The sequence below is a fragment of the Arachis hypogaea genome, chromosome 1 (assembly GCF_003086295.3).
Source record: "Arachis hypogaea cultivar Tifrunner chromosome 1, arahy.Tifrunner.gnm2.J5K5, whole genome shotgun sequence".
NCBI lineage: Eukaryota > Viridiplantae > Streptophyta > Magnoliopsida > Fabales > Fabaceae > Arachis > Arachis hypogaea.
Genome location: NC_092036.1, coordinates 95,967,630 through 95,994,837, shown reverse-complemented (window position 1 = coordinate 95,994,837; position 27,208 = coordinate 95,967,630). Strand labels below are relative to the sequence as shown.

Genomic DNA, 27,208 nt, shown 5'->3' with positions numbered 1-27,208 from the left:
ATACATATATAAAAGTAAATTATTTTAAAAAATTTTTTCATGATATTAAATTAATAACATATTAAGTAAATTGATTAAAATAATTATATTTTATATATTTTAAATGCATATAACAAAATTATTAGACAACTTATTTATATTATTTTATAGTATATTATTTTATGATATGAAGCATAAAAATATAACTTATTATCACAATAATACTCAACAAAGTAAATTAATAAAAAATAGATATTTTTATATTTTATCGAATCTAAAATAAAAAAATTATAAGAACTAAGATAAAATTTTTATATAACAAATACTTATTAGTATTTTTTTAATAAAAAATATTAATTATAATTATATATATTAATGAATATATAATATTATATTTGATAATATAATATTTTAATTTTTAATTTTTTTCTACCAAATTTTTAGATCTGTTTCTGCTAGTAATTGATTCAGTAACTAATTTTTAATATATACATAAAATTATTAAAAATAATATATGAAATAAATAATTATTTTTAAACTTATTATTTAAAAGATCAATTAAACACACGAATTCAATCTTATAATAATATAAAAATTCTTATATTGATAGTATATCAAAATTGAACTCGTATTAAATAATGAAAACAACACAAATTTCTTAATTGTGACCTCCATTGTTTTATTTTTAAGTGTAATGTATTCATATAACTTGGACTCTTGGAGACTTGAACCCTTCTATAGCCATCCAAAGCTTACTTTCTAATTTATTATCATAAAATATGTAATTAAATAATATGGTCTCCAGTCTCCACACACAAAATAATAAGCCCATACTCAATGAAATGATACAAGCCGAATTGATTTTAATATTTATTAAATCAGTTTAATGTAGAGCAAACTTTATAATATACATATATACTAATATATACACACAAAAGTCCAAAAATTCAAAGCACTAGTCTTCATCCGGAAAAATAAAAAGAAAAAGAGAAAGAAATTAAAGTAATTTGCAACGCTTTCATTACACAATTTGAAAGTAATAGACGGTGCATTTTCATTGCATTTCGTTTTCCAATCATAAATACAAAGTAGTTTACCTGAACCATTACCTTAATTGGATATGGCTAATGATAATAATAATAATAATAATAATAATAATAATAATAATAATAATAATAATAATAATAATAATAATAATAATAATAATAATAATATAAGGTAGTGTTTAGTAGAGAGACAGAGACGGAAAGATTGAGATCGAGAGACAGAGATTAGAATAAATCTTAGTATTTTGTTTGGTGTAAAATGAGAAACAGGGATTAAAACAAGAATGAAATTTTAATTTAATTTACACAAAGAGTAAAATTGGAATTAATTTATTAAAATAAGAGTATTTTAGATATAAAATGTTATTAAAATTTCAGTCTCTATTTCTAAAAATTTTAATCTCCTATATTCTCATTTTTTTAAAAATATTAAAATACTAAAAATTAAAAAAAATAAAAATTTTAATATTAATCTTTGAACCAATAAATATAATACTAAATTTCAATCTATCAATCTCTCTCTCAGTATGTTAGAACAAACAGTGCCAACACCAGAGACTATAGAGACTTGGAATCTGACATATGGAGGTGAAGTTTGCCTTCCCTCTCTTTTCTTTTCACTTCTTTTTGAAACACAGGGCTTGTAACATCGAAGCTATTAATTAGTGTATAATTAATAGCAATGAAGTTAACATTAAGTTATTCAATATGATATATGATACATGGTCAAATGAAAATAAGCAGAGTGACAAAGAAAGAAATATCTAAAAATGTTAGCACAAATATTTTATTCTTGTGAAATACAAAATTGAGGAAGAAGTCACGGAGCACGCATCTTCTAAATTGTTCTAGATGGGTGAGACTCATATCATTATTATTATTATTAATATTATTATTATTACAACAAAGCTAACATAATAACATGGCATAATTATCACCTTGTACGGCTATTACATTGCAAATGTGACTCACAATAGCAGATACCTAAATAATTAACCAAATGAAAAGCCACATAAATAGAAGAGCCAAAGAGTTGAATAGGCTCATATGCCTAGTTTTCTAAACCTTCTTTATTCTTTTTTCCTAAGACCAAGATCAAATAAGCATAAGCTCCTTCAAGTTTTCTTTCTATTTTTTCAAATTTGTTTTATGGACCTTGAAATTTGAAAAAGCAGTGTCATATAGGAGGAGTAGTATTTCATAGATAAACGTGAGAAAGCATTTAAACCCTTTTAACTGTCCCTAGTACACAGTACACAAAACAGTTTTATCATCATCTTTTTTCCTCTTCTTTGCATGAAACAGAGTCCTCTGTTATCTCCTCTGCATGAAAAACAGAGTACTCTGTTTTCATTGTTGCAATGAAATACATTCGGACCAGCAGCTTGAAGAGGCTCTTCTCTCTGAAAAGGCGTAGTTTTGGAGACCAATCTCTGAGCCGGAGCGGTTCAACCGGTGGTGAAAACTTATATAAGGGCTCAGATACTGTTCTTCTTCCACATGAACAACATTGTTCACCAAGACCCTCTTGGAAGTGCTTCTCCTATGAAGAACTTTTTGATGCCACCAATGGTTTCAGCTCAGGTATTTTAACTCTCACTTGAAATGAACATTACAAATATTTTGAATTGAAAGCTAAGTTTTTTTTTTTTTTTTTTGGGTTCAGAGAATTTGGTTGGAAAAGGAGGGTATGCAGAGGTATACAAGGGAACACTGAAGGATGGAGAGGAGATTGCAGTGAAGAGGCTCACAAGAACTTGCAGAGATGAGAGGAAAGAGAAAGAGTTTCTAACAGAGATTGGTACAATCGGCCATGTCCACCATAACAATGTTTTGCCACTTCTTGGTTGCTGTATTGACAATGGCCTTTACCTTGTTTTCATGCTATCTACCAGAGGCTCTGTTGCATCCCTTCTTCATGGTAAATGAATAAAAAAAATTACTTTTTTTTAATAAAGTTTGAAATTTTGGCAGCAAAAACTTGTTTTCTTTATCTGGGTTTTTGAAAAAAGAAGGAAAGGTGCTAATGATATTATTGTTACTTTTTGGGTAGATGAAAAGTTGGATACTTTGGATTGGAAAACAAGGCATAAGATAGCTGTTGGAACTGCACGTGGCCTCCATTACTTGCACAAAGGTTGCAAGAGAAGGATAATCCACCGAGACATTAAGGCATCAAATATTCTTTTGACAGAAGATTTTGAACCTCAGGTCTTGTTTTCTGTTGCAGTGGTTTTGAATTTTGATGGGTTAGTTTACTCTCATGAGAAAAGAGAGTTTAACTGTTTAAGTGGTTTTGATTTTTGAATTTGATTGAATCAGATATCTGATTTCGGATTAGCAAAATGGCTTCCATCTCAATGGAGTCATCATTCAATTGGCCCAATAGAAGGGACATTTGGGTAAGTTAAAGTTACTGTTTTTATTTGGCCCAATGTGGTGTATGAAAATGAATGAGATTGTTTTGCAGTCATTTGGCACCAGAATACTATCTGCATGGAGTTGTGGATGAGAAGACAGATGTATTTGCTTTTGGTGTGTTCTTGCTTGAACTCATTTCTGGAAGAAAACCAGTTGATGGGTCTCACCAAAGCTTGCATACTTGGGTGAGTAATTCAATGTTACTTTCTTGTACATTATTGATGGGAAATGTGTTAAGTTAATTGTTGTTGAGTAGGCAAAACCAATATTGAAGAAAGGGGAGGAAGAGAAGCTTGTGGATCCAAGGCTTGAAGGGGAGTATGATGGAGGAGAGTTAAAGAGACTTGCCTTTGCAGCATCCTTGTGCATTCGGGCTTCTTCAATTTGGCGACCAACCATGACTCAGGTAACATAAAACTTCCCTACATAATATAATATGCTTCTTTATTAGTAAAAACTCGGGTGTAGGTAACTTCATTTCGAGTTGATAGCGAAATTGTTAAATGATTGAACAGATTTGACTAAATTATCATTTAACAACTATCAATTTTCAATTTTGTCTTCTTAAACTCTATTTTTTTATTAGTTTAAAATTTTGAGATAAATAATTTTATGAGATAATATCAAAATTTTTATAATTTATTTATTTAAATTCAATTTAATACAAAAAAAAATAATAATATTACGTGTTTTTTTGTGTTTTTTCTATCAATTTAAATTTTTTTAAAAAAGTAATTTCATTACATAATATTATAATTTAGAATTCAATTTAACTTAAAAAAATTCCAGCATAAATTAAATAAAAAAATAAAAAATTTCCGGAGTTCGCATATCACTAAGGAATATTGCACCAAGTAGCACCATTTGATGTAAGTGAAATTATATTAATATTTTCTGATACCATAAATGTCATATATCTCATATCTTTTCTTACGTAGAGCAGAATACGACTGACCTAGTTGCCATTTTTAAAAATCCCATTGCTTAGGGAAAATATTTTATACCTCATCTCTATTAGTAATCCCTTAAAGCATTAAAATTTCTAAGTGGAAGATAAGTTATTATACATAGATATTTTAATACAGGTACTATGACTATGTGATATGGTGATGGGAATAATTTTCTTTTTAATTACTATAGCACATTAATCACATTAAAAAAAAAAAAAGAAATTTGACTATAAATCGTTTAGTATTTATTATGTATACACAATTATTTCTCAAATATCTAAAGAAGTGTCCAAAACATAGGTTAAAAAAAAAAGCATTTCCACTTTGTCGTGTTATCTATAAGCATGTATGGCGTGTTCACTAATCCAACCATTCCCTTTTAGTAGATTGCCAAGTGACAAATAAACTATAAATCTAAAAAATAATATTCATTCTCAGCTATCATTTTATTTAATTACGTATCAAAGGCTTTACTTTGAAGTTATAACTCATCATTTTCAATAGGCAGAAATATGATGCATCAATTAGATGCATTCAAATTTCTTGACTCCATTTTTTTTTCCATGCAAAATTCTTTAGTCACTCGATGTTATGTGCTACCTAACTTATGATAGTTGACAACAGATAATATATGTAGTAGCCTATTCATATACAACACTACAACAGTGAGGAATTGAGAAAATACTATAGTGTGAAAAATATCTAATAATGTATTCTTCAATTGAAAATAGTCCATTAAAAAAATGAACAAAGAAATGGTCAATAGAACTATAAAAAACATTTAAAAATAATAATAAATAATAAATCAAAATAATTTATAAAATCATATATGTAGATAAAGTTATTTTTAATCAATTAAATAAAAACAATTAATGATTATTTAATTATTAAAAAATGACAATTTGGTGCACAAACATTAAAAAAAGATTGCATCCAAAATGTGTATTCCACGCAATTTAATTTAATAATTATATCAATAGTTGTTTTTACGACTTGAACATGTGATCTTAAAGTTGCACGAAGACAATTTAACCATAATAATTATCTAATTATTATAATTAAATTAAAATATTATAAAAAAACTAATGTTATTGTTTACCGATTGGTATACATATATCAACCAATCGTATATTGTCGCATTAGTAAAAGTGACTAATTTTAAAACTTCATACTTAAACCCTTTAATTGCGTAAATTTAATTGGATAATTGTGTAAAATTATGTATTTACAATGCATCAAATTAAAATATTATTATAAATAACTTTTTTTACAAAAAAAAGGACAAATATATATTAAGAAATAAAGGTAGTAGTTATTCATATGAAGTGTATATTTCTCTTGAGAAACAGCTCATAAAGTAAGTTTAATGGTTGTGGTAGTGATTTGATTTATGCCTTTAACTAACAAAGAGGTGAAAGACATGCAATTCATTGGGATTGTGGGCCTCGTACCTTGTTATTGTTGTAACTTACACAACCGTAGCAATTAATATTTGCTATGCATGAACACATATATACTAGTACTTCTAACAACTCATTAATCAGAACACAACATTCTTTTAACATATATGAAAATTCAGATGCAATTGATCTCAGGTAAAGTTAATAGTTGAGAACTGTTACATAAAAATTTAGTCAAATTAGTCAAATTATCTAACAATTTCAATTATCAACTTTACGTAAAGTCGACTGTACCTAAGATAAATTGCAAACTAGAGTGTTAATTTTGTCCTGGTTGGTAGATGGGTATTTAACATGGTTTGTCACAGGTATTAGAGGTAATGGAAGAGGGTGAAATTGACAGAGAGAAGTGGAAAATGCCAGAGGAAGAAGAAGAGGAAGATGAAGAGGAAGAGTTTTGGGGTTTTGATGATCTTGAATATGAATATGACACTTCATTATCAATGTCACTACCTGATTCCACTGCAAGTACATATATTTAGAGGTTAAATTTTAAAGAGTTAGGTGCCACTTTCAATTATTACCCAAATAGTGACACTAGCTAGTAGTGTATGTATACATGGATGATGATATGTTAAAACTTAAAAGAGTATTATTCTTTATTGTTATTTTTATTTTTAAGTTTAATTGAACTTTATTATGTCGGCAACGTGAGAGGAAAATGACAGAGTAAAGTTGTTTTCCGCCACTAATCATTATTCAATGGTGAAGTCTTTATGTGAAACAAGACACTAATAATTGGTTTTAATAGGTCCACTTGTTTCTAAGTTTTCTATGTGATGTAACCAACAATAATGTGATCTTTAAAATAGGTTTCCGATGGTGACATACATATATTGGATAATAATAACTGATTTCTTTTTCTTTTCCTTTTTTTCCCCCTAAATTTTCAACCAATTTTGGCTAATTTTAGGAGCAAGCTACATGCCAAAAAGTGCAAAACTCATTATAAGAAAAATTCTAAATATTTACTGATAATTATCTCAAAAATAGCGAAATTATTAATTTAAAAAAAATAAAATAAATAAGATAAATATTAAGCAATATAAACAATAATTAAAAAAAATTAAATTAATTATTAAAATCAGATTATTAATTTATTAGAATAATTAATTTTTAAATTTAAATTATTAGGGTTAGATAATAGAACTTCTTATCTTAACCCTCCTCCTCCCTCTTCCACCCACATCATTCGATCCTCTCCTCCACTTCCAAAACTCGTCATCATGGATCTCCGGTCCACACCCAAAATTTATTGTCGGTGTCGGAGACAATCGTTCTAACACATCATAACGCCGCCATTCCTCCTAACGCCATTTAGATGTAGTCGAAACACCGCTACCCATACACGCCGTCGCAGCCTCACCCCATGCCACTGTCCCCCCAGCCCATATCGATGTCGGAGACACTCGTGTCGTTCCGCCTGTTTTTAAAGAATGAAATGGCACTGTTTTTAAAGAATGAAATGAATAAAATAAAAAAGTGGACTTGCCTGGAGCTTAATGGTAAAAATGTACTCATCCATGTCAACGTGGTTCTTGTTAATGGCGGCCATTATGAGTTTGCCACACTTAGCTTCCATCCACGTCGTCACAAACGACGCCTGGTTCAACCTGGGTTTCCGTCCAGCATGAGCTCGTCATTTATTATCTGGTACGTTACCTCCTTGAGTTATTTTAGTAGATATGCAGATGATTATTTTAATTCTTATGTGCCGGATGGTCATTTTAGTAGATATGTGGATGATTATTTTAATTTTTATGTAGATGGTTATTTGATTGGAATGAGTTTAGTTAGATACGATTAAAATATATTGGATGTTCAATTTACTAGGTATGCGGATGATTATTTTTGTCCTTAAGTGGATGGTTATTCTTAAGTGCCGACGAGAGTCCTTGTTGACGAACCAACGGCAGTGAGGAGGATCCGGTGGTGACGATGGGCGGGCTCGTTGGCGACCAAGCGACGACGTGAAGAACCCAAGAGGCGACGATGATGTCCGGTGAGGGAGAGAGTGACGCCGGCGAAAGGGGCTTGTTGCCTTGTTGGTGAGGCGGCGACGACAGAGGATTTGAGAAAGAAGCTAGTGCTTTGATAAATTAAGATATAATGGATAGTTAAAATTTTTGAATTACTAATGAGATTTTTCGGTTGGGTAATTTGGATGAAGTGTTGTTTTTTTTAATTTAATTAGACTAAATTTTCAACTCATTGTTCATGTTATTCAAATTTTCTATTGTTTATCTACTGGAACTGATAAAAAAAATATCCTTTTCAATCTTTAATCTCTATTTTTGTAAGACTGATTAGTCCTTCTGTTCTGAAAAGAAATTATTGACAAAAAAATTAATCAATCTTGTGAAGTTAAATATTAAAAACTGAAATGGATATATATTTTTTTAAAAGCCTCATGATTCTTCGAAAAAATTATTAGGCATCGGAATAGATATTCTCCCATTATATGCATAAGGAAAAGAAAATGATCATATGGCAAATACTATTGAACTTTTGCAACTCTCAAAAGTTAAAAGTCTAATACAATGAGAATTGAGTGTAACAATAAGTGAGTTCCTTGCATTAATTTAACAATGTTGATTTTTACCCTTATTATTTTATGGCAATGGATAAACACTGAAGTTATTTATTTGAGGCAAGATTTGTTGTATTGTTATGATGAATGAACATAACATAGAAGAAGAAATAGGTACGAATCAAGAATTTTCATGGATGTATTCGGCTGTCATGCAAGTTGACATATGCATTTTATGATTTTATCCCCCATTTTTGGAATTGCAAGGCCCACTATAGAGCTGTCATGTACACTTCCCTCACTAACTTTTATCACATTAATTATTAATTACTTAATATCAACTGGGGGTTCACATGTCCACATTTTCATGAAACTATTAATATTATACATTAACTACTATTTCTCTTGCATATTGTTTAATTTCTGTGTCACGGCGTAAAACTATTTAGTGTATACTTATAGTGAATCAAAGCGTGTTGTGTAATATCACCTCACTCTAAATATTTTTGTGTAATTTACCATTTTAATGAGTTTAATTTTAATAACTGTTGTGTTTTACATAATCATCCAATTACAGTTGTTTTTCGGTGAATATTACATAATTCGATACACGTGTAAAACTATTATATCAAAATTAAATTCTTAATATATTTTGATGTGCATGTGCTTAAGTTCAGGTTAGGTGCTGCCATGGGCAAATCATGTAGTAATAGAAAATAGCAATAAGCAGATTATAGACATGGATCAAATTAAATAAATTAAGGTGGTCCAGTGACAGATAATGCGACCTTAGGAACAGAGATTCTGTTTTAAATATAGCAATTTTGCATTATGTAATACAACAACAATCAGCATATAATGCCAAAGCTGAATTTACATAAAAAAAAAAGAAGTTGATTCTATTAATACAAAGGTTGCATTATGGTATTTGTTAGTTGAACGCTGCCATAACAATGTTGTAGGCAAGTAGGAGAATCTAAAAAAATAGTTACTTAACAATATGATAAAATAGTTACTTAATAAAAAAATCATCGGTATAACTTGCACCTAACGATAATTAACAATAAGAGATTAATAAAGCCAGCTAGATCCTCCAAGGAAATTAATAAATAGAATAATTATTATTATTATCCATAGTAGATTCCCAACCTATGTTGTGGAAAATTCTTCTCTCTAAGAAGTTGGTGACTTAACACATTGGTATGATTTTGTGACCTGTTTTGCTGGGAAATTCTTCCCTATAGAAGTGTTATACCTGTAAGATGGGTTCGACTACATGGATCAAATGACGATATACATTCATATCACAATGGTGTTGATTTCCTTTTATCACTACCCTTATGAAGGCATCAAATTGGAATTTTAAAATGGAAAATAAAGGCATTAGTTAAGACATAAATGACCAACTAAAGCAGATATTAGGTTAAAATGAATAAGTAGTTGTAACTAAAGCACAAAACAATTCATTACTATGTATATAAGATCATAATTCATAAAATTGTTACATATAAAAGTGTACCTTCCCTAACATTGACAGCTATACTACCTAGACACATTAGTTTCTAATAAACTACTTCAAAATTGATACATTGAAAGCCTATCTCCCACCACATCATCACATTCATTCTTGTAAAGTAATTCTTTTCATTCAACTGAAATAACACAAACCCAAAATAGAGAGAGAGTAAATCTATAAGGGTTAATAAGCAGACTAACCAACCACTTAAAGGTGAATCTTCTTGTCCAAGCTCTTGTTTTGTATCAGCAAAGTAGAAAACAAATCATGTGAAAAATTCAAAATTGCAAATGCCGACCATGGTGACCAACTTGCAGCTATAAGTAGGTAATATTTAGGACAATCATATGGAACACACAGCAGCCTCAACTTTACACTCAATCCTTAAAAAGTTAATACCCTTGAGCTCTGCTGATAGGAACTAGCATCCAAATAAAAATATATATCATTCCTCGAACACGATTCCACATAAGCATGCAGCGTGTCATTCTGCAAGAGCTGCTCTTTTCTCCAGCAGAGACTCCAAAAACACTGAACACAGTTTTGTGAGGGGTGGCAACATGTGTGTTGAACCAGTAAATATGGTTTCCCAAGGCCGCTCTGATGCCGTAGACATAACTGACGCAGCCTTGTCCTTTTGCAAATCAAACTTGGGTAACTCTCCATAAATGGAAGAATATCCAAATTGTCCTGAAATCACAGAGAAAAAGGAGAATGAGAAACTAAATCTAAACAAGAATATCATTCCAAATAAAAGAAAAAGGTGCAATTATTTATTTCAGCTAGATCATTTTTCACTTTCTTCAATCAATGAGGGATTGAATCTATGCAACCTCTTCCATACATGTGGACCAAATAGTACAAAACCTGGACATATACCTGTTTCTTCAAGTGCAACATCCTGCCTAATTATGCTGAGTTTGTGACCTTCTTTGTCGTACGGATCAAAGATGACATATTCACGATCTCCGTTTATATATACAAGCAGTGTCTGCGACGTTTTTCCATCAATAACTGCTCGTTCAGACAGATCGCCTTTCAAAAATGCAAGTCCCCCTCCCTTAGCCTGAATACAAAGGTAAGGCAGAGAAGAAACAGGCACTGTAAATCATCAACTATAGTAAAGAATTCACTGATGCACTAGACACGTGTCTATGATTTTAAGCATTTAATATATTCAAGAATGCAATAAAAAAAAGTCAAATACAATTGAACAGCCTTCTAGTTAGTTAATCGCTCAAGTGGTTGGGTATAGTTGGAATTTTATCAAGGGATCAAAGGTTCAGGAAACAAGCATACCTTCGTTACAGACATGGAAGCCACGGGAATGGGATCTGTTGCATTGAACAATAAGATTATTCCATTGCCTTTAAATGCACGCTCATTTGATCCGGGAAGGAGAGCAAGGATAGCAAAATACGATGAATCTATTGCCGAGGAAACAGCTGAAAAAATATGCACAAAGAAGTGTCAGATTGACGCTATTTCCATCCTAAATAGTAAATTCAGAAACAAGGCAGCATTTAGACATCTTCTAGTGTTTCCAGGAAGATACAGAAGAAACAGTGATGAAAAAAATATTTATGACACACTGCAGAAAATGAAGTTACAAGAGACATAATAAAATCATTAGGATGCACATTAAAATTATTGAAGGTAAAAATAAGAAGTCTTAAAGAAAACCTTCTATTTGAAGCCGGTATGACCAAGCCATAGTTAACTTTGACATACTCCAAACAGACAGCTGTGGCTTTAAACCATGCGAGACAGACAAGAGATACTCAGACTTTCCAGCAAAGGCGAGGCTGACAATTGGCTGAAAAAGAGAAGCATGAGCAGTTAAGACAAGATGCAAACGATGTATATGCATGAATCAACGAACCCTAATAGTATTTTCTTAGTTTAGTTCCCTTTTTTGGGGAAAAAATGTATTTTTAATCCTAATACATGATATTTATTATGAAGCTAGGCCCTAATAAGTTTTTCATCTGAAACTTAGTTCGCATGCATGAAACTGCTCTCAATTTCATCTCATCCATCTATTGCCATCACAATCCCACAAGCACAGCACAAAGTTACAATTCCATATAAAATTCTCATATAAAACAAGTGCAACATTAAGGGCAAAAGATATGCAGCATTTTCCCCCCTTCTTTAGTTTGCTGGTGATTTGATGCATGTTGCAAGATAATTCTAGGGTATGAACAAACTACGAGGAATAACAAGGTTCCAAGAAAATCACCGTTGGGGTCTCCCCTACAACAGCCATAAGCACATTCTTATCAGGGTCCCACAAAGTAATAACAGTGTCTGCTGCAACAGCCAGAACAGAACCATCGGCTGAAAAGGTAGCAGCCCTCATTGCTTTATTCCTGTAGAGGGAAATAAGTCATACCAATAATTCAGCATAGTCTCATATATAAGCAAACAGCAGTTAAGTCATTTTCTAATTGTGCTGCTGAAATTAACAGTAAATTCTTCATTTATGCAAATTGGTACAACTTTGAAATCCATAGCCTACGAAATAAAATATCATTTCTAGCAATTAAAGCAGGATTATATACTTGTATGATCCAACAGCATGGCACATCCAACCAGAATTCTGAAGTGCCTGGCCTTTCTGCTGAATATCTCCTTCCTTGCAGACCCATATCTGAATCATACCAAGAAACAAATATTAGTAAAAAAGATCATGAGCATCATCATCAACAACGATTTCTCTAAACTCTAAATGTACCTTGAAATCTCCACCATAAGATGAACTCACAGCCATACGACGGGTTGGATGAAAAGCAATAGCAGAAATATGAGCATCCCTATCAATAAGGAAAAAGAAAATGTAAACCCCTCTTTCTAATGCATCTGAAGGAACTACACATGTAATATTCGTTCTAAATAAAGTTACAAAAAAAGAGTAAATAATGAAGTGAAATATGGCTATACCGTACCACTATGGCTAGGCACATCGGATAAAAAATATAACCATGATAAGGCTTTGTAAGGTTTTATAAACTTCTTGCAAAATTAATCCTTGGACTCACCTGTGAGGTTCATAAATAACGGTGGATACTGAAAATCTTTTGGTATCTGAATCCAAATCCCAAAATTTCAGAGATACAAGGCCTCCTACTCCTTCTTCAGGAAGCTTAATTTCAACAGTACCCATAATAGAACCATCAACTGACAGCTCCACCAAAGTCACTGCCACCTGCAACCGCATTCCAATTCATCAATTGACTAATCTCCTAGTTTTCAAAAGAGGATGGAATATTCATAAGCAACTAGATAAGTTTGTGTATTCACATACCGTGACCTCATCAACGGGTTGGTGGTTTCTTTCACAGACTTGAACCTACAAAAGTAACAAGTCACATCTTATCTTTTGGATTGAAGATGAATATCAGATCTTAAAAGCAATCACAAATTGTGAGAATCTATATACTGTTAGCAGGTAGAAGGGGAAATCATGATAAAGAGAAACAACCAGGGTTGCAAACATCAAATGACCTAACCAGGGCCTAATCTTCCCTCCTTATTTGGTTTACTACAAACGTCCCAACAAATAAGGTGGTCATTTCTACATTCCCCTACCCCTGACCAAAATCCAGCATGGATTTCTCTATTTTATGAGCCCCTGCTATGGAATTTGAAAAGGGAGATAAAGTACAAGAGAATGATCTACAAACACAACAAAATATGAGAAATTGAAAGCTCTAGAGATATTAATTGTGGGGCTCAAGCTACTTTAGGAAATTCAATCGACAAATCTAAACAAAATCTATTACCTCATAAACTCCACGATTAGCAAACAAGCTGTAGAATTGTATGCCGTAGTTCTCTGTCTGTACAGCCACTAAACCAGAAGTGCAGTCAAAAGCAGCTTTGCCAGAAAAACTCTCGCATATTTCTTGATAAGATAAAGGGGGCTGAATACAAAACATAAGTGCAATGTGAAGTTAAATCAAGCTGCAGCACAAGTTTTTATGAAAAACTATGTATGCATGCACTACATTTTTCAATACAAAGGCACTCTTTCATCATTCGTACAGGACCTTTGTTTAAAAAAAATGGTAAAGCCTCCAATATAAAAGTTATCATATTTTTTGTAATGGTTTGACTTAAAAAAAGAACTCAAACATCGAACTTCCATTAAAAAAAATATATATCTAAAAAAAAAACTGAGTTTGAAATGTAAAGAGAAAGGCGCAAAAATACACTTTCCAAATAACTAATTGTGGTTATATATGATCAATGTGGCTTTACAAATTATTCAATAACGAAAAATTTTAGTACACACTTTGCTATAAAGTACATGAAGGCCTAAAAGAGGAATAACCTTGATGCCTGAGATGGATTTGATTATTTCCATTGAAGGGGTCTTCAGCATATGAATTTGGTTATCAGCACAAGATATCTGTGTACATTAATTAGTTAAACTGAAACAGTTTGGCATCAAGAAGCAGATACTTATAATTAATTGTTCACCTATACAAATGTGATTCTTACCAGGGAAAGCGAAGGATCTGGAGATTCAATGAAGTACAAAAGTGGGGATCCAATTCTCGGTAAAAATTTCTTCTTTCCAGAGTCCAACTGCCAAAGTACCAGAACTCCTTCCTTCCCCCCTATTATAAGAAGCCATACAGCCAGAGTATTATATTTGGAAAAGGCAGTAACATCCTGCTTGGCAAAAGACGAGATATTGATATTGACCGTATGACACATTTTGTGTTTTCTAAAAGATTCAGGTGCCACCACATGTATAAGATGCAAGTATCACTCTCACTCAAAAAGGGTAACTTGAAGTCATAAAGACGTTTACTAAGTAAATCAAATCACAGTCTAGTTCCAGCATCTTTCAAACATATGAACAATAAAATGACAACATTACACAGATTATTCAAAAAGTTTTCCAACTAGAAAGAATACAGAACTACCAAATACTGGCTTCTCAAACACTCTACACTCCAATTACCAAGTTCAATTCTTTTGTAATCTATTTCGGGAAAATATTTTGATTTCTGCTCAATTTTGAGATATATCTTCACCTGAATACAAATAGGCTCCATCAGGAGAGAAAGATAGAAGACAAACTCCAGCAGAGTGCCAATGCCACGCTGAGCATGATTCAGCATCGTCATTCTGCCTTACCCCATTCTTATCTTCCCCATCATTCATTGATATTCTGTTATTTGATCCACTGTGATCCAGAAACTTTTGAGTACCGAATCCTCTCCAAATCAAGATTCTTCCAGTTACATCACCAGCAGCCACAGTTCTCTCTGTTGGATGGAATGCAAGAACTGTAATGGTTTTTGTATGGTGGAGGGTAATCTTCTTTGCCACAGCAAGATCAGACTCCACTCTAGGAAGTTTCCAAATATGAAGCTTGCGCTTGTCTTTTATACCGAAAAATTTTCCTGAGGGACTAATGATCAACGGTTCTAGTCGTTCTGTCTGCAAAAACGTGAGAACACATTCATGCACATGATCAACAACAGTAGTCATAATTAAATTGCATTATCATGCAGGTTGACTGCAAATAGGATGAACAGAAATCAAATTACTTTTGGTCTGGGATAACATTAATTAATGTGCTTCATATATTCTCTACAATCATAGCAAAACCAAACTAACATGTAACAGTGTAGTTTCCATCAAATTTTACCTCTTTCAAGACAAGTTTGCCAACATTCTGATAGTTTGTTAAACTGCACTTCCTGATCTGCCAAGCTTTTCCGTCATGAACAGACACATACGCAAAAACATTGGCTGTCTTTGCATTGTTTTCTTCTGAAGAGCCCAAAAATGAAGGTATCACCTAAAAGATACAGAATTGATCAAACAAAAGTTAGCAATAACTTCCTTATAATGCAAAATGCAAACAAACAAACATTCATAGGAAGGTATCCACTAGTGCCTAATCCTCTAGCAAAACACAAGGATTTCAATATCAAACCATTTTCACCAAGATGATATGAAAACATCTAACTGAAACTACCTACCTTGTTTCAATACCCAAAATTTTTCAGCTTGTAATGTTCATTACTAGAAAAACATTCAAATTTACCAACACTTAGTTTACTCAAGAGTTTGGCAATGTCTCTTGTTCAAGTATTGTGAACCCAAAAGAACAAGCATTGTTTCCTTCAGCTTAAGTGTAAAGTCTCAACACCGAATAAAAGCAGCTAACAAAACCTGAAGTTTTCTCATAAAAAAAGGTTGAAACTTTACTGAAAACGTTACCATGGAAAAAATGGGCATGCCCAAATCGAGTTTCTTAACCATCTCGGGAACAGAGAAGTCCCAATAGCGAACGGTTCCATCAAAAGAAGAGGTCCAACAGTAGCACAAGATGTCAGTGGCGGGCACCACGAAAACGGAGGTAACAGGAGCAGTGTGACCTTCCAAGGAAGAAACCTGCAAGCCGGTGGAGCTGCTGAAGATGGAGACGGTGTTGCCGGTGCAAACGAGGACACGATTTCCGTCGTTCGAGAACGCCGGTGGCGACGACACGTAGTTTTGGCCTCCCCTAATCATGCTGATGCTGTAGCTGAAACTGAACGAAACGCTGAGTGGGAAGAGTGGTGGCGGCACAGCTTAACGCGCCGTAGTTGAACTCAGTTGAAGAGAAGAGAAGAGAAGAGAAGAGAATAACAAGAAGCGAAGAGGGTCACTATGGGCCACTTACATTATGTCCATGAGTTCGGCCCAATACAGTCCATCCCAATATGGTTTGGGCCCAATTTTACCATAGGTGGCTGTAAGTGTTATGTAAAGTGCAAACTTTGTTTTATGTAGACACTAGACACCGACTTTGAGAAAGAAAAGAGAAAAGAGAAAGGAAAAAAGAAACAAAAAAAAAGGGTAAGAGAAAAGAAAAGAATAGAATAAAGGCAAGGAAGATCAATTTTTGTACCAAAAAGAGGTAGAATCGTGACGGCGTTTACATAAGCAACTAGACTGCTTGTTTCAAACTCTTTTTTTAAAGAAAAAAAATATCATTTTACAACTTATATTTTCTTTCGAAAAATTATTTGTGTAATTTACAGAAAAGGTTGGGGATTTTTTTCCCCGGGGGGGGGGGGGATCCAATTATCTTTTAATTTGGACTCCATTCTCTTGATTAAAAAATTCTTTTTTTAATAAATTCTTTTTTATCTTTTAGTGTATTTGACAATTTTCTAATAGTAAAAGTAAAAATACTTACAAAATAAAATAAAAAACATCTTTTTTGAAAAACTATAATCTACATCTTTTTTTAAGAGATTTTTTTTCTTAAAAACAGATGTTTTTCATATAATAAATAAATAAAAAAATATTTTCATATTGTTATACTCAAACATATTGATAGATAAAAAGATATTTTTACATGAAATACCTAAACATAAAATTACTTTTATTTCTTCATAAAATCTTTTAAAAAAAATACTCGAAAAAAGATGTTTTCTTAAAAACCCACCAAAACAAACCCTAAAAGTTTTCCAATAATTCAAAAGTTGAATTTTTTTTTTTTTTTGGGGGGGGTACATCAAAGCAATTTTCTAGTGAAATAGGTTGAAGCAAGCTCAGTCTAACTAGTTCCTCATTTTTCTCTAGCCATTTTGATAATTTGATGTTACTATCCTACAAAATGCATCTAAAGAAAGAAATCAAGACAATGCTTGTTGAGCCATGTGATCATGCTCTATTGAATATTGATACATCTATGGGCCGACAAAAAAGCGACTTCGATGCCATCGTGGATACACCTCAGGGATTTAACATTTTTCATGAGTATGTCGCGTATAATTGAATTGAATGTAGCTGCAAAGTAGTTATACTCTAAAAGAACAAAGCTATATTCAAGTCCTGATATAGGCAATAGTTGTATAAACCTCTTATTGTCTTAATACATAACAAAAATAAAACCAATAGAGGATTAATTTCTAAATTATACTTATAATATAAGGAATTGCATTGGAATTAATTAGCCCTGAGATTGATGACAAGGCCACTATCCTTGAAAAAGAACAGCTCCGAGGTTTTGCAAATCCAAAGACATTACACGACAGACACTAGAATACAAGTAGATCAAAACCATCGCCCCACGCGATGATAGCTTGATGATGATACTATCAAAATAATGAGACTCAACTTCTGGAGTTGGAAAACAACCACTGAATCAGATCAAAGAAATATTTGACATTTCAGACTCATTTGTTCTAACCCCACATGTAAGTACAAAAGGTATATAAATATACTCTACTCCAAGAGTCTTCTGATTAATCCTGCATAATATTAATAATAACCATTAATTGGTCTTCCCTAATACATTTTGAGGATAACAAATATTGCAAAACAAAAGGTAGTATTTAACTATTTACCCCCACAGCCCTTGGCAAGTTATACATTCTGCACTTTGCTTGAGATCTCTTTTACTTTTTCTCCTTTTTCCTGCCATCAATAAGCCTCAAATTCTCAGAACTCAAACAAACAGATGTATTTGCTATGACACTTTTGAAAAGCAAAGAGTATATATATACCATTACATGACTGTTTATTAGAATTTTTATCATGTAATACTATTGAAAGTGATGGAGAAAGATACAGAGAATCGACCATAGCAAGTAGTTAACACATTTTGTATCAAAAAAAAAAAAAAACGCAAAAGGAAAAGAAGTATCCAATTTTTTAGAAATTGTTGTCACAATTATAGAAGGTTCCGAAATCGTCATCACAATTATGTAATACCATATTGCTACAAATTGCCTGGGTCATGATAACTTGGGAATGAATAAGGCAAATAAGAAGTTCACAAAGGGATCCACCATAAGTTGGTACCAGAAAGGTCCCTAATGTTGACAAGTAACAAGATCTCATTAGCTCCCTCAACTTGTCATCCTCTAGGATATTTCACCAGACCAAAAATCGTACTTCACTATAACAGAAACAAAACAAATCCACAGTAAACTTGCACACAAAGCTTGTGTCCCAAAGACAAACTTAACTTAAAAGGCTTATCCTTAACAAACTCAAACCAAAGTTTCTGTCAATTCCTCCTCAATCAAATAGCACACAGGAAAGGACCTTTATAATAAGACTATAGTGAATTAGTTGCATATCAGAATATCTGTTCGAGTTAAAAAAGGGAATCACATAAAACAAGGAAACGAGAGCACAATATCCAATTCTGAAAGCATATAATAACTAAGCTTATAATATGTTTTTTTTTGGGTTTGGGGGGTTGGTTGGTATTGTATTAAACTATTAATCTTAGATATACATGATAATACTTGCTCACCATTCCCTTGCTCTCGTAATAATCATCAAGGGCCCATTGATACTTTGACTGATTCAATCCAAACCAACGCGCCAGATGATCATCTAGACTTGAGTGGGCTGTATAAGAAAGGTAAATGGTTATGAACTTAGCAAAAAGTTAATTTAAAAAATAGATAAAAAAAAATAGACAATTTAGAACCAATTGGAAATCTTTTCTATCGAATGTAAGAACATAACATGTAGTGTTATCATGAAATGCCCAGAAACAGCTTACATGCCATTCACTCAACCAAAGACAATGTTCACTTTCCCTTCCTTAAGAAAACCAAGGAAACAGATAAGACGAGCAAATCCAGACCTTCATTATTTCATTTACTTAACAAAGACGTATCAGTTTTCCAACCCCAAAATTAGATTAGACATATGCAAAATGTTTTGTAATTAGCAGCTAAAAATTGCATTTTATAAACAATAATGAATCTCACCGGAACATAAGGAAGAAAACAGAAACCACTAGATTTAGTCATTATTATTATAATAATAATAACAATAATAATCTAGCTATATAAAATGGAGTAGAATAATTTGTTACCAAATCAAATCAAGATATTTCTAAAAATAGATAGCATCACACTGATCATCATCCACCAACATCTCCATCACATGACTTTTCAACAACTCATTTCAAAAAAATTCAACTCTTTTTTTTCCTCTCAGTAAAAAATTCGCTCCTTTTTTTTCATTAAGTTTCGTTACCTAAACAGCAGAGAAAAGCGAGTAGAGCGCAATGCAAAGCAAAGTGAGCTAAGACGCAAAGCTGAGAGAGTAAAGTGCTCACCAGTTTGAACCTTAGCGACAGCATTCCTGAAGAAGCCAGAAACGGAACCGTCGGAGAGTGATTTCTCGGAGGAGAGAACGGGCTTCTGAATCTGCGGCGGAGGAGGCTGAACGGGAGGCGGGGAGATCTTGTTGGGGGAAGGTGGGAGGACGACGGGAGGTTCGGCGGGCTTGGGAGTAGAAGGCGGTGTCATGAAGACGGTGTAAGGCCCGATTTTGCCGATGACTGGTGGCGGCGTAGATTCTGCGTTGATAGGAGGCATTGCGGCGACGGAGAGATTAGAATCGCAGCGGGCTTTTGAGAAAGAGAAAAAGAAAAGGAAAAAAAGAGACAAAGCTAAAGACGAAGATGAAGAAAGAGGGAGTGAGGAGTGAGGAGTGGAGAGTGTAGTGAGAGAGAGAGAGAGTTGTGTGTTCACACTTTTCACACAAACCAAGTTGGGGGAATGGGGATGGGGGTTTGGTTGGATGTTTGATCTTTTTCTTCTCTTTCTATGTACTTTCCCACTCCATTCTTTTCTTCCCAATAACTCTTCCTTTTTCACTGCTAATTATTTAATTATTTTGTTAATTAAACCATTAATTCACTTCTCCATTCCTAATTTCCAATAATTTTCATTCTCATTAACACATTAACCTTACTACCGTTTTAATAGCCATCCCGCCTGTTAGGCACTTAAGCTACCTTTGTCTTTTACAAAGGCAAAAAATGAGATACACAATAGACAATAGTAACTACAAAATATATTTTACACATTGTATAAATACTCAAATAGTGAACAAAATTAAGGGTCAAAATTATATATATCTAACACCAAATTCCACCCGTCTCCAAGTAAAAAGTAAATGCATATATTTGCTTCTGAGAATTAGTGCTTGAGGGAGAAAAAACAGTAACAGGCCACACAAATGTCCAATAATGTTACAGGATTCTGAGAACTGAGAAGCCTGTGAGCTGTGACAACGCCAATAATACAAATTCAAATCAATCCACTCAAATAGGCTACATGGGCTCAAGTGTACGGTATAGATGTATAGTAATGGTATACACAGATGTGATTTGCAACAACCATCAACAGTTATGTATGTGGCGACGGAAATATAGCTACGTTGCTCAACATTCATTTTCCTTTTTTACTTCTTTTGTTCCTTTGTCGTGGTTCAGATTACACAGTTTGAACAAAACATCAAACACATGATTTGAGAAACTACCCTAAGATATTACCACTAGTAATCTATTCAGGAAGAATAATTCATTGCGCGTAGAGTACTGAAGGGCAAAGTCTCATGCATCCTCACAAAAAAAAACATGGTCGCATGTCACTCAGAAAACCAGTTCTCGAGTCAGAACCAAACCTACATGTTCTGACTTCTGACCCGAGCAGAGCTTGTCAAGTCATCGGTGGCTAATGCAATCATTCCCGCCGATTTCTGCTTAAAATGACTTCACAACTTTAAGCCAAGCCATGTAGCAATCAACCCTTCACCACACTAGTGTTTATTTGCAGGATCTATAGGACAGAACTCGCAAGCGAAAGTTCATGGAGCTCACTTAGCATCCATTCCTCCCCGGTTTGACCACCCAATACAATAGCTCTTGTCCCTCCAACAACGCATGTACTGTGTCCCCAAGCAAATCTCGGAGGGCGACCAGGTACGTTTAGAATCCTCCATGTGGGCTTCTCATCGGTTGGGTCAAGAATATAAAGCTGGGAGGCAGAATGAAGACCTGCAACAGACCCACCAAATATCAGAATTCTCCCACCTGGAAGACTGACAGCCACATGATCAAGTCTAGGAGGAGGAGCTATGCCCCCGGGATTTCCAGCACCAGGCATTCCACTCCCTGTTACACATCTCCAACAAGGCTCCTCCTCACTTAGATCCATAGTGAATACATCACTGGAACGAAAACGTAAGGGTCCGCTCTTAGCCAGACCTCCAAACATTAGTATTTTCCTACCACCATAAACAGACAATGTGTGGCCCAGTCGAGAAGGTGGAGTCCATGCCATTGGTATCTCTCTCCAGACAGGCTTCTCCATGGACAAATCAAGGAGGAAAGTATCACTCAATAACACTCCAGAGTCTGCACAGCCTCCAGAAACAATCAACTTAGTACCATCAAGAGTACAGGAGCTATGCCACGACCTTGGAAGGGGCGGTGCCAATCCAGAAATTTCACGCCAAGTTGGAGGCTTTGCGTCCAGGTCCAGAACAAACACATCGTTGAGCAGGCCCTGCCTTCCACATCCTCCAAATACAACCAAATTAGAACCATTGACACAAGAAATGGTGTGGCCCCATCGACCAGGAGGAGGAGAGCTTACCTGGACGTGTTGCCACTCGGGATTATTAGAATTGAGATCCAATACAAAGGTGTCATTCATAGGCTGCATGTTAACTCCTTCACCACCAAACAGGACTACTCTATTGCCCACAGCACAAGCACTGAAATTACAGCGTGAGGGTTCAACAGCACCTCCAACAGTCAACTTCCTCCATGCTGCTGCTTCAAGGGTGGTCAATTCCCTTGCCAACCGACCCCATCCAAGCCTCCTCGCACCAGGCACAGTCTCTAAAACACGTGTAGTCTCACTGCCCCATGCATTTTGGCACACCATTCTCCAAAGGTCTTCATTTTTTGTCAGCTCATACAATCTCCTACAGACAGAGCTAACTGATGCAATATCTCTTGGAGTTAAACAAGCAAGTATCTTCAGAGACAGTACCTCATCACTCAACTGGAATATCCCACACACTCCACGCGATACATTTCGCTCTCCTGGTGGAAGAGGATGAAAAGAGGAAGGCACAGAATGAAATCGATCAGATGACTTAGTAGATTCTTTAAGTGAAGAACCGTGAAGAGGACCTAGATCAATGTTTGCCTCTGTGAAGAACTGGATTCCAATTACATGTGTTATAGTCTCATCATCTCCATATATAGGCGTCAGCCGCAATCTGTTCATCAGTGGAGATCCATCTTTCCTAAAGTTCAGCAACTCACCTTGGAATTCGATCCCCTCCTCAAGGCATCTTCTAATTTCTGAAATTACTGTTGATTCCACCAATGGATGCCTTCTCTTGGCAAATGGACCTCGACATTGCAAGAAGCGGCTGCAAAATATTTGAGATGATTAAAAAAAACTCATGGAACTAGAAATACTAAGCAATACATGCTACAAAGCCAGCATATATAGTTTGTTAACTATATAGAACACACTCCAGCTTTCTTTTCTTTCCTTTACTTCCCCAAAGCAGTAAAAGAATACTCACTCTGATCAAAAGATCAATGAGAATACATCAACATGCAGAGTCACTATGAAGTCCTTATTTGAACAAAGCTATCAAGAATTACCACATTTCCAGTAACAAATATCTCATCTTAAATAGAACTCAAAATTATTCATGGTTTATAGACAGAGAAGTTTCAGGATTTTGTATCAATCAAGATGCCTCTAAATCTAAAGACATATACCAAGAAAGAGAGGTAGTTTGTTTTGTTATCATGTTCACGATTACTTTAAATTTAAAGAATCCGTATCATCATGGTAATGCAATTGGTCATCTTTTACACCATCAGCCATAGTAGACTTTATGAATCCATAAGAAGAGTTTTCAACAAGCTTCTCTTAATCTCTCCCATGTATTAATACTTTTACCTGAGTGTTTCCTAATACTCTGAGCTCGCCATATAGTTGTAATTGACCTAATACTGACCAAACCAGAAAATAACGGATCCTAACAGTTCATTAAACTATGGACCCTCAAAATGAAATGGCCCTACCCTAAACCCTAAATATAAAAAATATTACAAGCTCCCAAACACAATTGAAGCAGCGACTATTTCTAATAAAATCTTCATGGAAGGAATCAGAATACACACTAATAAGCTCTTCTATTACTGGACAACAAACAGGAATGCAGGACACAACACATGTACCGAACCTTGGCTAATAATCAATAACATGTGTTTGCCTGATAGAATGATACATGTAGCAAATAAACCACCAAGACACCTTCAATATCGAAAGCATCATAGTGTCTTTCTACAGATGTCCAACCGTTTACCGAACCTTTGCCATGCCTTTGAATGATAGAATGATACATATCGCAAATAAGCCATCTGGACACCTTCAATATCAAAAGCATCCATATTTCCAACCATTTACAGCCAGCACATAGCAGTAACGAGATATCCACAATATATTGAGTCAACAGAATTCCCCATAGCAACATTCATGCATGGCCAGAGTCAGTATCACTCATAAGCTACCAGTCAGAAGTCAAAAATCAAAACCTTCCACTCCTAGTTCATATATACACTAAAGTTCCAAGACTATTTACCCATCAAAACCTGCCTAAACTCTAAATATTGGCAGCATGTCATGTTAATTTCCTTCTAAAGGACACCAATAAGCCCAACAGCTGCAACTAAGGTCAGACTCGGAGGCAGAGCCTTATATACTCATCAATTTTTGCAGTTACTTACAAATATTATGGATATCCTTAATCCCCCTCATATTTTTTTCTCAAATATTATTAACCCCAAATGTAATGGGAAAACAGAGTACTTCCCTCTCTAAACCCTCCTTTTATGTTTGATTCCTTCTCCTTCCCTCTAAAAACCTAAAGCTACCACCAAAAATCCGTTCCACGTGGAAAGAGCATAACCAAACTGAGGTAAAAAGCTAAAAAGGAAAGTGCAATTGAAGGTGAAACTGACCAATTGCGACCGAGAACCTCCTCGGCGCGGTAACCGGTGACGATCTCAAAGACGGTGTTGACGTAGATAATAGGGTGGTCAGGCTCGAGTGCGTCGGTGACGACGACTCCGCATGGCGCCGTCTGCAGAAGAAGGTTCTCGACGGGAAACGGGAGAGGGCAATCATCGGCGTCGGCGTGGGTGAAGTCGAACGCTCCCTCCTCTTCCTCCTCCCCGCTCAGATCCGAGTTGCTGTCCCACTCCATTCCCCCAATCTCCCCCTTAGGCGGCGGTTGCAGTACCCATACACCATCAATGACTGAACCACCGTAACGATAACTAATTTTCCAATCGGAGTATCAAGAGTAAAAAACAAACCACAGTTATTAATCTTCCTTTTCTTTTTCTCCTTTTTCAGTTGATGAGTCGGTGAGGCATAAAACGAGTGGCGTAGCAGCGTTTTTTCAGTAGCTTCCGATAACTGTTAAAAACACACACTCTTTCTTTCTCTTCTCTCAGCTAACAATATCGCTTACCACCGCCTTTTGTTTCTTATATACTGCCACAATATTGTTGTGCACACGAAAAGAGTGCATATGCTAAAATGACTAATTAATTACAATTGAACTCATATCTATTACTAATAAAAAATAATTTAAATAACACTGAAATATACATAATCTCATTCGATGTGAGGAGAAGTCGGAAGAAAATTCAATAAAAATGATGGATAGATGAAAAATAATTAAAAAGATTCTATAGTATAAAGTGATCAATCTAAATTTTTGTGTAGTACGCAATGACCTTTATTGTTGTATGTATACATCTCATCCAATAATAGGACTTATGAATCCACATTGTTCTCAATGTTCCATGTGCGCAAAATTTATTTTTGAAGAGATTAAATTAGAATAAAATGTGTAGAAACAAAGTTACTATAGTTCCATGGGTTTGGTTAACTTTGCCACACTTTCACTTGTTCTCCTTATTTGTCATGGTGCTAGGAATTGGCAAAAGAAAATTGGCAACTCCTTTTGTGGACAGGTAGATAATTTACCATGTATGGAGGCCTAACTAACAATGATGGTAGATGACATTAATAATTAGTGTGTGAATACCCCCATGTAGTGGCGGATCTTGGAAAAAAAAATTGGGGTCAAATGTATAATTAAGTTTATTAATTATATTCAAAACTAAGTGTATCAACTTTTTAATTTTATAATAGATTTTTTTAAAATAAAGTTAAGAAATTATAATTGATATAATAACATCTAAAATTACAATAGATAGATATCTTTGTTTGTCCAAACCATTTTTTAAGTATTAAAGATGAATAAGAAAATATAAAATAATAAACTTAAATCTAATAAGATTTTTTTTGGATGTTATGATAGCATTTACTCTATTGTGCAATATATTTGGACTGTATTTTTAGAAAATTAAAAACTTATTACTTATTTTGATAAACACTTATATATTGCTTCTTATATAATAAATTGTGTGAAATTAATTTATTTATTTTATAGTTTAGTTGAAAAATATTTTGTATTATAAAATATTAAATTACTAAAATAATATAACTTATTTATAATATTTTATAGTTGGATATCATTTAGTAAAAATATAAAATCATTATAACTTAAAATAGTTAGCTTATCCTTTTAACTATAAATTTAAGACATATTGTTTATGATTACAATATAAAATTAATATATAAATAAATAAAAATAGAAAAATAGCGGTTTGATGGTATTAGAAATAAAAAAAATCGAGATATGTATATCAAAAGGTAGAAATTTAAGTGCAGTTGACTTCACATAAAGTTGATATTTAAGAACTGTTAAATAAAAATTTAGTCAAATCAGTTAAATCATCTAACGGCTCTCATCAAATGTTAACTTCACGTAAAGTCGATTTCATATGAATTTTCACTGTATTAGAAAAAGAAGAAAATGTGACTATAGTAAGAGTAAAACTCAAAAACATGGTATTGTGAAAGACTTACAAGAAGAAGCAAAACCGATTCAATAACTTCATATGGTGTCATCATTTAATATACATACAGGTGATATAATAATAATAATAATAATAATAATAATAATAATAATAATAATAATAATAATAATAATAATAATAATAATAATAATAATAATAATAATAACTTGGTTTATTGAAGAACAAATAAAGGTAATTGCCGTCTGATTTTTACATAGCTTCATGAGTCGGACTAAGATTCATCCATATCCATTATTTGTTTCCCATTCTCTCTACCATGCAATATAATGTTGGAAAACAAACTACTCTTTATTGAAATATATATTATATTATATATAATATACTATAACCAAGTTAAGTCAAATTATATTATATTCGTAAGTTGGTTCCATCCCCCATATTAGCCTCGTGGCTTATTTCATTGTTTTGATGTTTGCTAATATGTTTTGAGTAAGGTGCATGTTTTTACACAAAAAGGGTACATCTCCCTTTTCGTTTTATT

At 33.6% G+C, this 27,208-nt stretch overlaps 4 protein-coding genes and 1 long non-coding RNA gene across 5 annotated transcripts; 2 read left to right on the top strand and 3 right to left on the bottom strand.

Moving 5' to 3' along the window:
• Positions 1-1,898: 1,898 nt before the first annotated feature.
• Positions 1,899-6,470, top strand: LOC112697971 (probable receptor-like serine/threonine-protein kinase At5g57670). The gene is made up of 7 exons (XM_025751395.3): positions 1,899-2,609; positions 2,692-2,946; positions 3,079-3,236; positions 3,348-3,427; positions 3,496-3,631; positions 3,703-3,852; positions 6,165-6,470. The coding sequence occupies exons 1-7, from the start codon at positions 2,387-2,389 to the stop codon at positions 6,336-6,338; spliced, it is 1,176 nt and encodes a 391-aa protein (XP_025607180.1). The 5' UTR covers positions 1,899-2,386; the 3' UTR covers positions 6,339-6,470.
• Positions 6,471-7,026: 556 nt separating this feature from the next.
• On the top strand, positions 7,027-8,012 carry LOC140174557 (uncharacterized). Its single transcript, XR_011864294.1, has 2 exons — positions 7,027-7,509; positions 7,690-8,012. It is a non-coding gene; the product is annotated as an uncharacterized lncRNA (long non-coding RNA).
• Positions 8,013-9,826: 1,814 nt separating this feature from the next.
• LOC112697951 (uncharacterized) lies at positions 9,827-16,562 on the bottom strand. The gene is made up of 15 exons (XM_025751356.3): positions 16,149-16,562; positions 15,571-15,723; positions 14,951-15,359; positions 14,409-14,527; positions 14,239-14,316; positions 13,688-13,828; positions 13,210-13,254; positions 12,944-13,110; positions 12,640-12,718; positions 12,467-12,555; positions 12,145-12,274; positions 11,586-11,718; positions 11,202-11,347; positions 10,782-10,968; positions 9,827-10,592 (listed from the first exon to the last, which is right to left on the bottom strand). Exons 1-15 carry the CDS (start codon positions 16,440-16,442, stop codon positions 10,387-10,389), a joined length of 2,376 nt encoding a protein of 791 aa, XP_025607141.1. The 5' UTR covers positions 16,443-16,562; the 3' UTR covers positions 9,827-10,386.
• A 1,157-nt stretch (positions 16,563-17,719) lies between these two features.
• Positions 17,720-20,626, bottom strand: LOC112697943 (uncharacterized). The gene is made up of 4 exons (XM_025751344.3): positions 20,005-20,626; positions 19,186-19,283; positions 18,269-18,338; positions 17,720-18,172 (listed from the first exon to the last, which is right to left on the bottom strand). The coding sequence occupies exons 1-3, from the start codon at positions 20,264-20,266 to the stop codon at positions 18,288-18,290; spliced, it is 411 nt and encodes a 136-aa protein (XP_025607129.1). The 5' UTR covers positions 20,267-20,626; the 3' UTR covers positions 17,720-18,172; positions 18,269-18,287.
• A 207-nt stretch (positions 20,627-20,833) lies between these two features.
• On the bottom strand, positions 20,834-25,502 carry LOC112697934 (adagio protein 1). The gene is made up of 2 exons (XM_025751332.3): positions 24,733-25,502; positions 20,834-23,123 (listed from the first exon to the last, which is right to left on the bottom strand). Exons 1-2 carry the CDS (start codon positions 24,975-24,977, stop codon positions 21,515-21,517), a joined length of 1,854 nt encoding a protein of 617 aa, XP_025607117.1. The 5' UTR covers positions 24,978-25,502; the 3' UTR covers positions 20,834-21,514.
• Between the last annotated feature and the right edge of the window lie 1,706 nt (positions 25,503-27,208).

What these genes read in the sequence shown, in the direction of transcription:
- LOC112697943 (XM_025751344.3), bottom strand. Translation starts at nt 20,266, where the DNA reads ATGCCTCCTATCAACGCAGAATCTACGCCGCCACCAGTCATCGGCAAA. An exon ending in TGTCGCTAAGGTTCAAACTG is followed by an intron (nt 19,284 to 20,004) that starts GTGAGCACTTTA and finishes TTTCTTATACAG; the next exon opens with CCCACTCAAGTCTAGATGAT. An exon ending in ATTACGAGAGCAAGGGAATG is followed by an intron (nt 18,339 to 19,185) that starts GTGAGCAAGTAT and finishes TATTGATGGCAG; the next exon opens with GAAAAAGGAGAAAAAGTAAA.
- LOC112697971 (XM_025751395.3), top strand. Translation starts at nt 2,387, where the DNA reads ATGAAATACATTCGGACCAGCAGCTTGAAGAGGCTCTTCTCTCTGAAA. An exon ending in CAGAAGATTTTGAACCTCAG is followed by an intron (nt 3,237 to 3,347) that starts GTCTTGTTTTCT and finishes TGATTGAATCAG; the next exon opens with ATATCTGATTTCGGATTAGC. An exon ending in GGCGACCAACCATGACTCAG is followed by an intron (nt 3,853 to 6,164) that starts GTAACATAAAAC and finishes GGTTTGTCACAG; the next exon opens with GTATTAGAGGTAATGGAAGA.
- LOC112697951 (XM_025751356.3), bottom strand. Translation starts at nt 16,442, where the DNA reads ATGATTAGGGGAGGCCAAAACTACGTGTCGTCGCCACCGGCGTTCTCG. An exon ending in GTTATTTATGAACCTCACAG is followed by an intron (nt 12,719 to 12,943) that starts GTGAGTCCAAGG and finishes CCTTATTGATAG; the next exon opens with GGATGCTCATATTTCTGCTA. An exon ending in CTTATGGTGGAGATTTCAAG is followed by an intron (nt 12,556 to 12,639) that starts GTACATTTAGAG and finishes GGTATGATTCAG; the next exon opens with ATATGGGTCTGCAAGGAAGG.
- LOC112697934 (XM_025751332.3), bottom strand. Translation starts at nt 24,977, where the DNA reads ATGGAGTGGGACAGCAACTCGGATCTGAGCGGGGAGGAGGAAGAGGAG. An exon ending in GAGGTTCTCGGTCGCAATTG is followed by an intron (nt 23,124 to 24,732) that starts GTCAGTTTCACC and finishes AATATTTTGCAG; the next exon opens with CCGCTTCTTGCAATGTCGAG.